Source organism: Cataglyphis hispanica, chromosome 8 (genome assembly GCF_021464435.1).
Source record: "Cataglyphis hispanica isolate Lineage 1 chromosome 8, ULB_Chis1_1.0, whole genome shotgun sequence".
In the NCBI taxonomy this organism is placed as follows: Eukaryota; Metazoa; Arthropoda; class Insecta; order Hymenoptera; family Formicidae; genus Cataglyphis; species Cataglyphis hispanica.
In genome coordinates, this window is record NC_065961.1 from 5,507,673 (window position 1) to 5,524,471 (window position 16,799).

At 29.1% G+C, this 16,799-nt stretch overlaps 1 protein-coding gene across 4 annotated transcripts; it reads right to left on the reverse strand.

The window, feature by feature from the left end:
* Positions 1 to 306: 306 nt before the first annotated feature.
* LOC126851468 (lamin Dm0-like) lies at positions 307 to 14,790 on the reverse strand. 4 transcript variants are annotated; one of them, XM_050595496.1, is made up of 9 exons: positions 14,029 to 14,790; positions 5,256 to 5,568; positions 4,771 to 5,063; positions 4,445 to 4,639; positions 4,113 to 4,341; positions 3,799 to 4,020; positions 3,498 to 3,602; positions 2,877 to 2,934; positions 307 to 1,841 (listed from the first exon to the last, which is right to left on the reverse strand). In XM_050595496.1, exons 1-8 carry the CDS (start codon positions 14,475 to 14,477, stop codon positions 2,911 to 2,913), a joined length of 1,830 nt encoding a protein of 609 aa, XP_050451453.1. In that variant the 5' UTR covers positions 14,478 to 14,790; the 3' UTR covers positions 307 to 1,841; positions 2,877 to 2,910. The 4 variants fall into 4 exon arrangements, with proteins under 4 accessions (XP_050451453.1, XP_050451451.1, XP_050451452.1 ...); XM_050595494.1 differs by lacking the exon at positions 2,877 to 2,934; XM_050595495.1 differs by lacking the exon at positions 307 to 1,841 and having other exon boundaries at positions 2,877 to 2,967.
* Between the last annotated feature and the right edge of the window lie 2,009 nt (positions 14,791 to 16,799).

Here is a 16,799-nt window from a genome sequence, read left to right on the forward strand (position 1 = left end):
ACGAAAATGAGTTATGAAAGCTTAGCGCAAAAAAAAACAGCGCGAATAAAAAAATTAAATCTTTATAAAAAATACTTCAACATTTTTTAATTTTTAAATAAAATTTTCCTTTTTTTTATATTGATTCGATATACAAATATTTAGCTGATTTAATATATTTGCAAATGTAGAATATAAACAACTAATCCATCGTAAACTTTTTTTTCGGTTTATCGTTGTCTCTATCAAAAGACTTATTCTAACTTTGTTTGGTTAATAATAACTGCTTTCACACTGTTGTGAAAAAAATAATTATTTACGAATATATTTGTACGATTACTTTTTTAATTTTTATTATTAGTATATAAATGATATAAAGCTGAATACAATTGAGAAAGATCAATTTGTACGCACAGGTCGGTGCGCGATTATAAGAACAAACATGTTTCTTGCATTTTTGAAATCTTATTTCGGTAGAAAAATCAATCACACATCAGCAGCAGTATCAGGTGTACAGTCAGATGCACAATTTCGCTATCGAAGATATTCTTTTGACATATAACTGCGACATTCAGTTAAATGTCACTTAATCGGAAAATGGAAATAACATTCAATCGAATGTTAGTCAAGCTTTTCTTCGGGATAACATGGAGTGACGAAACTGTTCATCCAACTGACAGTTATCATATATATATATATATATATAGTTTTCCCAGTTTTAGTTTTATACTGTCATATTAAAAAAAAAAAAAGAAAAAAAAAGAGAGAATACTGACAGCCTAATCTATTGAATATTTTTTTTTGGATACAATAAACAAACATAAACGTAACTTAATTATTATCATAAATTAAAAAAGTATCATCATTAAAATACGTTCGAAACATTATTTGTCCAATATTACAATTTGAAGAGAATATAATAAACGGATGCATTATAGCTTGATGGTAAATATGCATTTATATGCAGCACATAACAATGGAGAAGAAATTGGCTGAATGCAAATGTTACTACCATTAATGTCCGCCTATAAATTCATTGTATGGTTGTGAGTTCAACGGAATATAATAGCACAGTTTTGTCTCTTTCTCTTATGTAATAAATGGATTTGTAAATGCAATATATTCATTCGTACTATGAAACATATTTGTTAAGTTTGATTTGGAATTCTTGCGTATCAGCTGAAATATATTATACAATATCTTCTCTTTCTTATATGTTATACATACATATATATTCAACTGCAATAAATGAGAGAAAATTATATAATGTGTTTTAACTGCAATATATATATATATATATATATACACACATATATATTTATTGTTCTTTTTCTTCGTTTATTATTCTCCTCTTCTTCAAAATAAACATCCAATAAATGAATCTTGTAGAACTCATTATATCTCTGACATTATTCTCTAAATTAATTTTTGTGTTAATGGCACAATTTTTTTTATTCTCATTAATTCTTACACAGAGTTTACAAAGCTCATTATCATGGAAACTTTTACAATTTTTTGATGTCCCAAAAGAGAGGAAAAAAAAAAAAAAAAGCAGTTAAAACACATCTTTTATAACTTTTACATTAATATTGCAATAGAAAATATACATATATTTTTTTTCTATTGCAATAAAAAGTTAATGTATCTTTATTGCAATATATACATAATATATATGAGAAAATATTTTTTATTTAAGCTGACAGAAAAAAATTAATTTAAAGAATAATGTCAGAGATATAAAATACAAGATTCATTTATCAAAATTAATTTAGAGTATAATGTGTATATTTAAGCTTAATAATTATAAATTTATAAATTTATGTTCACATAATGCGGCAACGTTCTTCACCTTGGGGATCGCTCTGAAACATAAAACACACAATATTTCATCAATAAAACGAAAAAACCTAAAATAAAGTAATGAGTAATCACCACGGCCCCCAATTTGCTTATTTCACTGCGTGAATTGGCACGTTTATTAAGTTATAAGCAAATAATGAACCTTTATTGTTAAATTCACACAGTGAAAAATACATATATGTATATGAAAATATATGAGATACATTCTTTTTTAATTATTCTATTTTGTTTAAAATTCTTTTACATACAACATATTTAATCTGCATAATCTCTATTATAAGTATACAATCTATATGATCTATATTAATATACAGCGATGTACAATACATCAGTTATACGCTAAATTATATTTATATTATTCATAAATGTTACTACCATTCATATTTTAAATAAAGCAAAACGCATATTGTTTTTTAAATTATATATCACATAATTCGATTATATATACATATATCAATAATCACAAAATAAACAACTATTTATATAATATCAGAAGATGAAAATTTGATTGTTCAATGTTGAAATACGCAAAATACGTTAAATGTGCGCAATACGCAAGCTATAATCGATGTAAAAAAAACACACAATTTAACATTTAGAAAATTTAAAATTTTAATTTATAATACGTAAGACATTAACAATACATAATCAAAATTTGTTTAATTTAAAAATTATATCATTGAATATTCAAATCTTATGTAAAAAAAAAGCTCTTTAAACATTATCTATGCAAATAATATTTAACAATGTATATATGTTTTTATACACACAATATATAATCGCAATAATATATTTTAATTAAAGACAATGTGGTTAATTGATGGGGGATGATGTAATAATCTTAACAAAGATTATATTAATTCTTAATTAAGGCATGAGATTTTAGTTGTTAAGCGGTGAGTATCCAGGCAAAGTGCTGCATGAAAACCAACCAAATATGAAGCAAAATATAATTCTTATATATTATATGAGTGCAAAAAATATTAATTATTGACATCTTAATGGTCGAACATCTGATAGGTTATAAAATAACTTACATAAAGTGCCCATCAGAGTCGTGTGCCCTCACCCTTAATACGGGTAGAGATATCTTCTCTATGGAACAAGAAGTGAATTGTTGTGAAAACGCTACCCCCCCCGAAATTAGTTGTCTATAACTGCAACACTTATTCTGTATATAACAACTCTCGAAAAACACAAGTGAAAAGTAATGTCTAAATGTTTACTACAATCTTGTGTGAATGTTAAATTGAATCCCTAATGATACAGCTTGAAATTTTCAAATAAATATTACTCTCATAGCCACATTGTCTTCTTTTCATAATGCTTAAGAATTTCAAAAAATATGTTCTTTTCTATCTCCCAGGTCTATTTTTTTATTGATTAGCATCTTTTCAGTTTGCCAAAGGAAGCACTTTTTTTTACATTATTGCAATTGTGCATTATTACAATTTGCTAAATACCATTTCATACATTGATAGTATATCAAAATATTGCTGCAGTTAGAATATAATACTGACATATATCAGCATTATATTATTACTTCCAAGTTCTGTCCTCCTATGTTTCTAATTTCGAAACTAATTTAAAGCTTTCATCTACGATACTTGCAATATAATGTAATGCATAATGCAATAAAACATTTACTGTATCCTTACCTGTTGGTGATGAAGTTCTTCTGTTGAACGAAATCCTATGCTTTCCCTATGTCGGGACAAACTTGTAGACAATTGCTGTCTCTTGCGTTCAGAAATTGCCATTTCCTATTAAAAAATTAAAAAATCGTAAACGTTATCCTCTTAAATGTATTGTATAATATTTCAACTAATTAAAGATCTGTTTCTATTATATAAAATTTGTTTTCTTTGAAATTTAAAGATATCTATCACACATATTGATATTGAAAGAAACATGCTTATTTAAATACATGATTAAATACATGATTAGTGGTATGCTTACCTCTCCTTCGTTATTGAAAAGAATCGTACTCATGTTGTCTGCTATGAACCACTTCTGACCTTTCATAACAATGTTAGATGGTGGCTCGTGTGTTGCACCGATATCGGCTGACCATACCAATACATTAGCCCCTGCTTCTAGTTTTGCAGTACGATGAAACTTAAAAACTGTTTCCAGAGTACCAGCTTTGCGAATAAGTTGCCAGCCGCTCAAACTTATTTCCTATTGCACAAATTATATTTGATGTATAAAGTATATATTATTTATAACTCAAGTAAAATTGAAATGAATTTCGCTAAAGCTTTCAGTCTTACCTTATTGCCTTTATTGGTAAGTTTAACAAATCGTCCTTGGGGATCTGCTTCAGTAATTTCTATGTCACCCCTAGTAGTACCTGAAACGCTGTAGTCACTACTGCTACGCTCCTCACTTTCTTCTAATAAGGTGCGTTTTCGTTTGCCACCTCTAAGAGGAGTATGTCTGGACGGAGTTGCTCTACCACTTAAAGATGTGTTTGTCGATTGCATAGGCGTGATGTTTAACCTGAAAATTAAAGTAAGAATAAATTAATCTAATAGAAAAAAAGAAAGAAAAGAACTTGAAATTTGTCATTCAAATTAAAAAAAATTACAATATATTAGCTTACCTGGCCTCTTCAGATTCGAGCATCTTACGATAGGCAGCGATTTCTAAATCAAGTGCCACTTTAATATCCATGAGATCCTGATATTCTTGCAACTGCTGAGCCATTTCGTCTCGCATGCGTGCTAATTCCGCCTCCAATCCAGCTAAGTTTTCCGCGTGACGAGCACGTTCGTTTTCTCTTAAATTCTCCAAATCTCTGTTGTAAAATATATTTGTTATTTTAATATTTATTTAACTACAGAAATATATAAACGCTTGATATTTATTTCTGAAAAATTCTATTGAGATGAAAAAAGAGATTCAGAAAATTATGTAAAAAAGAATTACCTGATTCGGGCATTAAGCGAATTGTTGGCTGCTTCGAGTTCGCTAATTCTTGAATTAAGCCCTTCGATTCTAGAACGAGTCTGTCTTAATTCTTCGACTGCTATACTGGCGGCTCCACTATTACGTTGTGCATGAGATGCTAAATTCTTGATTTTGTTCTCATATAACAGTTCAATCTCCTCTCGATTTGCACGCATTTGTGCCTCATATTGATCGCGTAGTTCTTGTAGCGACTGTGCTAATTTAGCCTCGTATTGTTCCGCGAGGCGCCCATCTATTTCGGATATCTCAACCTAAAATGCAAACACATACATTGTAAGTTGTTTTAAAAAAATTTATTAAAAAAATCGGTGAATAAAAAAATATTTACAAATTTTTAAGTGATTGTATCAACATTGATTAGAAATTTAACTTATTTTTAGTCTTTCTATTACAGTTCTGATTATATTGCCAGTTTTAAGTTGTAATGAAATCTAATAGCTTACTTGTCGTCTCGTACGAGTCTCCGAAAGTTCTTGTTGATAAACTTGATCTTTAAAACTGATGTCTTCTTTGAGACTTTGAATATTGTTCTCCAGATCGATTCGCTGCAGAGTCTCCTCCTCCAAATGCTTCCGAGCATCGTCGAGCAACGCTTTCAATCTTTCAATTTCCTTTTCCGACTCTCGATCTTTCTCTGCAAGCTTTTTGCGCTCTGCCTGCGACTGATTGAATTGCGATTGTAAATCACTGCAGCGTGTTTCATAGATCATGGCATTTCGCTCTGCTATTTGCAAATCTTTTGTCTTCTTTTCCAGCCTAGAGAACAAATATTAAATAAAAATTATTTTTAGATATACATATTAATAAATACACATATTAATCAAATATCATATTAATTGCTGAAGATTAAACATTTATGAATGCAATTTTACTTAAATATGAAAGAAAATTTTTTATGAGAAAATTTTTACACAAAAAGTTTCTCATTGACGCATCTCTACAATTAGATAAGCTTCCCTCCTTCGATTCTTTCACGAAGGTTCTTCGAACACAAAATACTCGGAATTGACATCGTCTCGCTATCCTTGGCCTACTGGCCTTAAAACAAGTAATATCGAATGATGTTATCTTCGTGGATAATGAGAATTATTTTTTTATTGTATATCTTTGGAAAATATCGATGATTCTCAATGGCTACACTACTATCAATTCTCATCTTTAATATCGAATTGAGAAAAGAGCTCAGGATCAAGTGAAATGAATGAATGTGAAAGAAAATAGATTAATATAAAACATAGGATAATTTCTTACGGAATATTTTTACTTTCTTTTTCTGTTTTTATTTTGCAGGAATTTCTCGGTTCTAAATATAAATAACATGATAAATTTCATAATTATGCATATAATGTGCGACATTCATCAGAGCGTAACGGGAGGAAGGGGGGAGCATTATGACAAATTCGCCTTTCATTTACAGCATTCCAAATTGAAGAAGCCGTGCGCCAAGCGAGGAGAGAACGCGCTTCTATTTCAAGCGGTGCACGACCCACATCGAGAATTTTATTTTCTACCATGGTGGCCCAGACTGTTGTCAATATTCATCCGGTTGCCATACGGAAGATCTCGTGTGGCCGTTTTTAAGCAAATTAAAAACGATCTGAAAAATATGCGTGGTTTTACCAAAAATACATTGATTAATGACGGATTGAACTATAATTATCATCTAACTGCTGAACACATATTAAATCCGAAATATTAAACGTCATACATATGTCAGTCAAATACGATTGTAAATTATTATTTATCTCGATGTTTTTCGTTAAGAGAGAGATATTATTATACATAAGATATTAATAAATATATTATTCTTATTTATATTTCAGTCTCGTATAGACTTCGGATTATATGCAAATTCCATATTTGTTATTTTTTGCATATTTTATGAGAGATAATGGACAAATTATGTTTACAAATAATTAATATTAAATAATTTTTGCATATTTACTTAATCTTTGCACATTTTCAATTGTTGATTAAAATATTTATTATTTGAAAATTATGTTAAAAGTCTAAAATTTAACATCTTGAATTTATTAAAAGCAATTATAGTGACAAAAATAATTGAAAAATAATTGGAAAAAGAAAGTGTTAGAATTAATTAAAAAGTTTGAAATTTCATGTAAAAATATTAAAGGTGACATCAAAATTTTGAAATAATTATTAATGATGATAATGGCATTATTTTTTTTTATTTTTGAATTAATTAATCAATTTAAAAATGCTTCAATAACATCTATAGATGTTGAATGTTTTTTTTTTCTATTTTTAAGTATTTATTTTTAGATAAAAGACATAGATCTTTTCTGAAAATTTTTGAAAAGCATTTCATTAATATATATTTATTGTTTTAATTCTTAATAACGTATTGTATATTTAGTTTTCTTAAGAGTATAAGTCTCATTTAAATATAAAAAAATATATATACAAATAAAATTCGTATTTTTTAATATCCTTTAGATTATTTATTTTGTATTTATAACATATATATTATTTGATTAAAGCTCATTTTATTTCTTATTTCATTTTGCATCTATTTTTAAAGATTTAAAATATTATAAAAAAAATAAATATTTATAAATATATATCTGTGTATTTTTTGCAAATTTGTACAAATTTTTGCATTTTTTTTTATATTCTTTGCATATTTTTGTAAAAATCCACATATATATATATATATATATATATATATATATATATATATGCGCGCATTTTTTTAAATTTTCCGTATAATCCAAAATCTACTCATTAAATATAAGCAACAAAACATGAGTTAATTCGCATGTTCGACAAGATTGGATGTCACTCCTCTAAACAATTGTCGAGTAAAGAAGACAGTCTGGAAATTTATACACTTCTCTTAGCAGGGGGTGATGGTCGTCGCCCTCGTCTTCTCTCGCAGCCAATCGGAGCAAAATGAGACAGACGAGACGCTTCAAGTATTATAATGTTACGTACATCCAACCATGCATGAATGAGCGTTACATGTTTTACAATATCAAGCGTCAAGTTTAATCAATAGAATTTATAATTTTGCGTTCGCGCGATTAATTGAACAGTTAAGTACAATTCTTAATTATTGATTGTATCACATAAAATGTATAAAAAAGATTTTTTTTTTTTTATTTGTCAAAACGAATCCTATAAATATTTTCCATATGGTAATACTTTATTTTTAATGCCTATATAAATTACATTTTAATAAAAAAATATTACCTTAATATAAAGTTGATGCTAACGTAAAATAAATAATATTAATTTTGTTTTTAATTAATATTAATAATAAATTAATATTAATTTATTAATTATTAATAATAATAATATTAATTTTACCCAATTTCAAACAATTAATAAATTCAATAAATCAAAGACCCTAAAATGACTAATTTATCTCTACTCGCAATCAGATAATTATCGTATTATATGTGACCTTGTATATAATTTTGAATTTAAAACGGAGTCCTTGCAGCTCTAAAAATGGTTTTGCAAGGATATGATGCTATAAAATGGCTGACACACAAGAGCATACATGATGTCATCCTCAATTCTGTATAACTCGATTTTTCAGATGGCAATCGATTCATAGCTCCGGAATTAAACGAAAGCCTCTTCGAGAGCGCGTGTCACGTGGTACAAAAGTCGCGTCGATTAACGTAATCATTATCGCCTCGGAATAGATACTGTTTCATGCATTCGCCGATAATTAGTTAATTTATTTGCAACATTTATTTGCAAAATAATAGTTTAGGAAAAAAAGATTTTATTTTCCAAATCATACATCATTATATATCATTTTTGGGATTTTATCTTATATTAAATTATTTTATTTTTTATTTCAAATAAAAAGATAATATATTTCCTTTTTACAAAAATTAATATAATTATTACTTATAAGTAGATAATGTGAACGAAATAGGAGAAAGAGAGAGAATTATATTCAGAAATCATTTATTTTTATTTATTGTATGTTTATTATATGTTTTTATTATATATTTTGATTCGCACTCGAATATAACTCTGTCTAGCATCGTGTGGCTGCTGCTTATATGTACACATATACGGCAGCAAAATACAACCAATCCTTTTTATGAAAACAATCGCATGAGAATACGTATCTTGATAATTGTTCTCGATAAATACTGTAATAACAAAAAAATAAATACACGAATATGCAAGATCTTAAGAATATATGTGTCATATGTCGAGACATTGACAAAAGCATAAAAATTCCGTAGATCGTTGTATTATTTTTTCTGAATATCTGTGCAAAATCTGAGCACAATTCTCTTAATGGAAATTATTTAAGTTTAAAGTTACTTATTGAAGATCGTGTATTGTATTTATTAACAAATGTGAAAAAAACATTGTCGAAATAAAAATTTTCACATATACTAAGAAAATTCTAATAAATATTTGTACAAAACTTAATTTAGATCTACTTCATTTAAAAGTTATTTACTAAAAATTGTAGAAAAATATTATCTCTCTCTCTCTCTCTCTGTAAATTACTTGGTTTTTTTTTTGTTTTTTTTTTACAGTTAATTTATTTACGATGAAAAGTTTTTGTCATGAATTAGGAAAAATATTAATTATAACTATTTTCTTTTACGAAAATGTGAGAAACCATATTATTTTGTGATATTTTAATTTTGACAGTTCTTTTGCTATTATTTATGTTATCCCGAAAATTAGCTAACAATAGAAAAGAAATTTTACTTCGAACAAAATTTTGCCTTTTTATTCGCGTGAAATATGCGTTGCATAATAATTGCACGTATGTCCATAAGCAATAATTAAGCGTGTCGCCGACATTTTTTAAAATAAGGAATGCACAAACATATTATTATCGTGCTAATTTATCGCAACTGAGTCACGAACTTAATAACACTTTAGGTTTAAAGAGAATGATAAGAATTTCTTTTTCTTGGAGAAATCGAAGAACATCTTCGTTATTTTCAAGGACAATGAGAATAAAGAGTCTTTGAAAGAATGATTTATAGAAAAATGTACAGAATATCCCACAAGGGATATTGTGATCATGCGGATAATATTCTCTAACAAATTTTTCCTCTTGTTTAGAAAAAAGAAAAAAAATTTTTAATTTTATATTTAACGTGTTTTCGAAACCTGCAACGGTTTTCACAATTCAAGAGATTTAATGATTGAGGAAAACACATATAAATATTAATCTGAGAAGAATAAATAATAAAACTTATGCGATATATAACTCTGCGAATTCATTAAAATTCAATTTTAAATATTCGTGTCCTCCCAGTTATCAAAAAGCACTTGCGTCATCGCAACTTTTGTTTGCGTGCTCAAGGACCACTAGATTCGTGAATGCTATAAGCATAATTAAAAGCCGCGATTTTAGTCAGTGACACAATTCCTCTCACAAAATGTCCTTAAATCCGAGATAATGAAACAAAAGAGCCACGAAAAAAAAATGCAATGCAATATTATTCACAAAATAAACAACGATAATCGCGAAATTCTATTTATTAATTAAATATATATATATATATATATATATATATATATATATATATAATAATAAAAATATAAATAAAAAATAATATCGAGAAATAAATACGATTTATTTCCCGGTAAAAAAAAATATTTTAAAATCTGCAATAAAAAAAATAATTTTGAAAGATGCAGGTGTAAAGAGTTGGGGCATTCCTGATCCTTCTACTTCAGGTAAACCGGGCATGACAGATGCTTTATTGGAAACACGTCGTAAAGTAACGGTATATCAGAAAACACCGTAATTTCTCGTCGTTTCAGGCCAGCCCTTTAGACTTCGATTATCGCGATTTGTAATTTAGAAACACCTTACGCATTATAATTAATTTACGCATGCAATTGTCGCTTATCCATATACGATAATGAATGTAATTTTGAATGTATTTCGCGTGAATGAAAAGGATGAATGAAATTATTGAAAACGTTTGATCTTTCCCTGATACATATTTCCCGGAAAACCGAGATAAAAGGCCGAAGCTCAATACATATATCATAGTAAAAGCTTCTCCGAGTTTCACTCTCACACAGATTGACTAACTTCAACAATGAAATGAACCGCGCCGAACATATTGACGTATATACGTGTATATAGAACGTGTGGAGAAACGGAGTCAATGTTTTTAGGTCAGGTGATACGCCCGCGTGTACGCTGATATCATCGCCCCATAGTAAACGTGACGCATCGCTCGTAGTAACGTCAGGAGCCCGGCCCCTCTATTCATGTTTCTCCTTGTATTGGGTGACGCCGAGAGACCGCGCGCTCGCGCTGAAAATTATTTCCTTCCTACGCCGAATATTCGGTACTCTTGTACCCTTTCTTGAAATTCGAATGCTTCGATCTGGCGTAAAATTCTCGACCGAATTTGCAATAATAATTTCGTATCCTTCGTAATACTAAGAGTGACAAATCGGAATGCAATGCACATACATATATATATATACACACACACACACAAGCTATATGTATATACATGTACGTTAAGCTCCAGAACACGTAAAAAATTCTAAATAGAATTTTCTGAATTTGTAAGTTGTAATTATCTAAAAGGCTTTAAAGAAGGCTCTAAAGATGATTTGTGACATGTGATAAAAAATATTCCACTTATAATCTTATATACATTGCAATCAGAAATGAAAATTAAAAAAAAAATCAAAAAACGTTTATATGAAGGGGAAAAAAAAGCCTCTTTTCAAAAAAAAATCAATCTTTTTTAGATGTTTAATATTTTTATATTTTGATTACTATAAATTAATTTTTTATTTATATTGATTTTTTAGATAATAGATTTGAATTAAACATAATTATTTTAAATGTAGCTCGCATTCCAATTGGCTATACATATAGTTATGTAATTACTATTTTTAATTAATAAAAATTTTTATGCATCTAAATAAAAATTATCCGAATCGTGTGTGTGTGTGTGTGTCGAGTTTGATATAATTCGCCAAAAGTCTCATTAATCCATTAAATTTACTTTCGAAAATAAATAAATTAAAAGTAAGAACTATACTTTTTTTATTATATTAACAAAAAATATAAAGAAAAATATTATATTTAAAAAAAATAATGGAAAGAAAATAAAATGTTTTCTTTTTCAACTGTTTTTTTTTTTCTAATAGAAATAAATGATTTTTATGTATACGAAAATCATTTGAAAAATCAGAATACTATTTTAAATTGGCAGATATATTTGCGTTATTAAAGCCGATCGATACATCATCCTGGATTTTATTCTGTTGACAAACACATTCTATAACACGTGACGCACGATCGTCTGCTGGTTAATCTAATCTAAAGATTGATAATACAAGAGATATCTCTCGATCTTCCTTTAATTGACTGTAAATCTGTTTCTCGCGAATATATTGAGAGGGTCATGAGGAAATTATTGAACAGCAAGCAACGAGGCAAAAAATAGCACGATGACAAAAGTATCGATCGCAAATGTAGGTTGAAAATATCGAACAAGCTTACAACGCACGTTGCTAAGATTCTAATACTCGGTGACCTATTTTCATTTTTTGTTATTCACCGACTTTACCGTCTTGTTTTTTTTTTATAACTTACACACATGTAAAGTAATATCTCAAAATATGTACAATAAATAATAGATATATATCTAACTTCTATAAATTATTTAAATTCCTCAAACACTGAGCGATATGCAAAATACCAGGTCTATTATCTGTAATCATGCACGCGATTATATACATCGTATATATCATAGTCGAGTTGCTGTATTTTAAATGCTGTATTTTAATCTCCTTATTCTTAAATTCATTCTTATTATCTGTAACTGTAATCAGCAAACAGATTCACGTTATAAAGAGTCTGTGCAATTTTCAATAAAAACATGTATTCTTATCTGATAATTTTCCAGAAATTGACCGAGTCAAGTAATATAAAAAAGAATGATTAACATCCGTAATATTCAACGACGTAAACATTATATACATATATATATATATATATATATATATATATATATATATATATATTGGACAAAATATAAGACACTGATTTCCTTCGCATTTAATATCAAAAGGCAAATCTTCGATATGGGAGCAACCTCATGAAATTTTTTAAAACTCACTTATTTTATGTATTTTGAAGAGTAGAAACCGAATGTGTTAAAAAAAATTATCGCTCTTCATTCCATTTTTTTATATATTCCTGATTAAATATACTGATTTTATGCGTGCAATATTGACGCCATGTATATTGTCTGATTGGTATGTAAGAAAATCTTTTTTGCTATGATGTTATCTATTTTATATTTTTGCGCTATACTTTTAAGTGAAAAATAAAAACGTGAGCGTGGGCGGGGGAGAAGCAAAATCCCTCCTCCTCCTGCACCCCCGCGCCAAAAAATTTTAACCAAATCCCGATCTACTTCAAATTTTAAATTAAAGTTTGTTGTTGAATTAGGTTAGAATGTTTTTGCGGGGATATAGGAAAACAGACTCCGCCACCTCCCCGTCCACGTGTTCACTTTTCACTTTTACAAAACAATATTTAAAGTAAACATAAACACATTATCAAAAAAAAAAAAAAATGGAAAACAAAAGCGTCAGCGTCTTTTTTGACAGACTCAATTTCAATGCTCCAAAATACAAATATGAGTTTCAAAAAATTTTGTGAAGTCGATCCTGTATCGAAGATTTACTTATCAAAATAATATACAGCGATAATGAAATTTTATATCAATTTAAGATTCAAACAATCGTGCATGCTATAACAAAGTATGGAAAAGACCTCATAATATATAAATATATTCCTTCTCCCCTCTCCACCGCCTAAGTTATGTCATCGCTATTTCAAGAATCATTAATCTCTACGATTCTATGATATGAATTATTCATAATGTATTCAGATATACATTGCATTGCCATGTGTCATAAGATTTAAAAAAAAAATCTCGTAATAAATATAATCAATTTTGAAATTATGTATCGTGTCACACTAGTAGTAGAGAAACTGCGCGCCAAAGGAATGCATACAGTTTACGGAGACTGAATGAATTTAAGAATAGAGAGATATTTAAAATACAGCAACTCGACTAAACAAAAATGTCTCAGGCTCTGTAAGATTGAAATCCGAGCTTTACTATCGCAATGCAATTATTTTCAATTAAACAAAGACATGAAAATTCCTAAACATCGAGTTTACGGAGAATATAAAGTATCGCTTACTTGCTCTTAAGATCCTCGTTATCATCCCACAAGCGTTTGGTGTCGATCTCGAGCTTGGCGCGTTCCCTGGCCGTCTCGTCGAGCAACTTCCGCGCATCCGACAGCTCGTGTTCGTACATAGCCTTGATGTTGGACACCTCCCGGGTGACGGTCTCCTGGGTGGTCTGCACCTCCCGCGTCAGCCGGGAGTTCTCCGTCTCGAGATGACGCACCTTCTCGATGTAGCACGCCAGACGATCGTTGAGATTCTGCAGATCCTGCTTCTCCTGCATCCGCGAGTAGCGTGTCGGGCTGAGCGGGCTGCCGGGTCGTCGGCCGACGATCGGCGTCGACGTACTCGGCGGCGATTGAATGCTACTCGACGAAGACGAGGCGGCGGTCGCCGCGGAGGACGCGGCGGCCGCGGCCGCAGCCGCCGCCGCTGTCTTCTTGCTCGATTTTGTCGACATCTTTGTTGTTGGAGAACGGTTGCGAACAACGTGGCCTCTCCCTCGCGCGCAGTCTCCGGTTATGCGTCGCGATTAACCGATTCCAAGTTTCAAAACCAAAAACCCCACCGAGGGTGGAGAAAAAGAGGGAAGAACACACGGACGAATTGTCAACTCGTTGCCGAAAGCGATTAGTTTTATTCGCGATCAGGTACGCACCTCGCACACCTCGCAGCCAAACGCGCACTACCAGTAGCCGCGATCAGCGCAGCCAACGGTCAGAGTAATCAGAGTACGCGACGCGACGCCACATCACAAGCCAAGCCGGGTTTAGCGCCGCCATTAAGCGGCGAGATGCGCCGCGCGCCACCATTGGACGTCGCGTCGCGCGACAGGCCAATCGCGGGCCCCGAATCCGACAAGGCAGAGCAATATCGCTCGATCCGATTCGTCGTCGATTAAAATTGAACATGATGTATAACCAATCGCAACGTGAGTAATTGAATGTATCGTGACGTTTTTGGCGGGATTTTTAAATTGTCAAACTGTCATATATGTATTATTTTATGATTTATTTCTTTTAATTGTACGTATCATGATATGCTTTGAATGTAGTAGAAAGATAAATTCACGGTCAAAGAGCGAAGAAATTAATTGTTAAATAATAAAGATTGATGTTGCTATATGTTCCCGCAAAATTAAAAATTGTTTTATTTCATTATTTTTATACTAATGATAAAAATATTTTTCACAAAAATATCTTTACTGAAACTACATATTTTATAATTTGTTATATTAACGAAATTAGTTTCCTAGTAAAATCTTTCATACAAATTTAGAATTTACCAAAAAAATTGAAAATTTTCTTTCCTTGTTTTAAACAAAACGGTATAGCATGATGTATAGCAATTTGGAAATAATAAAAGATAGCTATATTATTATATTGTTAATTAACAATCTCTTTTCTTTTACTTTAAAATAACAGAACAGTATATATAGTTTTATTTTCATCTGTATATAACTTTCTACATATATCTCTTTATATTCTTATTTATTACTTACAAAACTCGCAGAGCAAAATTTACCAGAATGTCCGACAATGCCGAGTATCATAGAAAATTCAAGACGTGAAAAGAAAAAAAACTACATTGTTTTTTAAAACTAACATAAATAAGAGAAAAATGAAATATATAGACATAACAAAGTGATAAACTTGACAAAAGAAAATAATCAAAAAAACTTTTTCATATTTTATAATAAAATTGTCAAAGTAACAGAGTGTGGCAATATATCAAAAAATTTATAATCAAAATAAAAGCTATTGGATAAGCATGTCTCTATTATTTCAAAAAAAATAAATTGTGTAAATTATAAGCCAAAATGCATCAAAACTTTTTCACTCGATAGTTTTATAAATTTAGAATTTTATGCTATGTGCATGATTTTGAAATATCATATTTTTCAAATATTTTTTTTAAATGTATTATATATCTGTATATATATGTTACTTATATTTGTAATTGTATAGAATACACAAAATAACCTCTAAAAATTGATTATGAAATACAAAGATTATGAAATATGATGTGAAAGACAATTTTAGAACTTTAATCACTTTATAGAAACAGAAATGTACATATATGTGCATATATATATATATATATATATATATATATATATATATATATGTATATATAACTTGATTAATAGAAAACAACAAATATAATCAAAAATATTTGTTTTTTTATATGATATATGTATAATAGATATGTGTATAATAAAATAGTTATATCAAAAGTACACAAAAGTATATAATAAAAATGCGCTTGTAAACGCTCTTATAAATTCAAAATAAGATAATATATTTAATATATTAAAAGCTACCAGCGAGTAGTGCAATACTGTTAAAATAATACTGTAAAAATAATTTTGAATTACAAAATTTATATATAGAGATTTTACATCAATATTGTTTTAATTAATTTAAAATATTAAGTTTGTGAAAATATGTAGTTATTTATGTTATTAGTTTTTACTATTTTATATTTATTTCAAAATAATTATTTTTACGCGCAATATTATCTCTTATTCCGTCATCACACATCAAACGATGTAAAAGATGTAAAAAGTCAAGAAGTTTATCTATGAGTATTATAATTTTGAATACTGATACGTAGTCAATACAATTTAAATTTCCAGTATGTGTTTAGAGTAATATTGGCAATTTGCTTAGTTACAGTTTGTTAATGTTTTATTGTATAAAAACTTGTAAATTTATTGCAATTGAAAATAGCAAAATAGTAATCATTGCATTATATTCACCAACACATTCTGCAATAGTGA

Coding starts and splice junctions, on each gene's coding strand:
- LOC126851468 (XM_050595494.1), bottom strand. CDS start 14,477: ATGTCGACAAAATCGAGCAAGAAGACAGCGGCGGCGGCTGCGGCCGCG. Junction 5,064..5,255: donor AGACTCGTACGAGACGACAA/GTAAGCTATTAG, acceptor TTTGCATTTTAG/GTTGAGATATCCGAAATAGA. Junction 4,640..4,770: donor TCGCTTAATGCCCGAATCAG/GTAATTCTTTTT, acceptor ATTTTACAACAG/AGATTTGGAGAATTTAAGAG.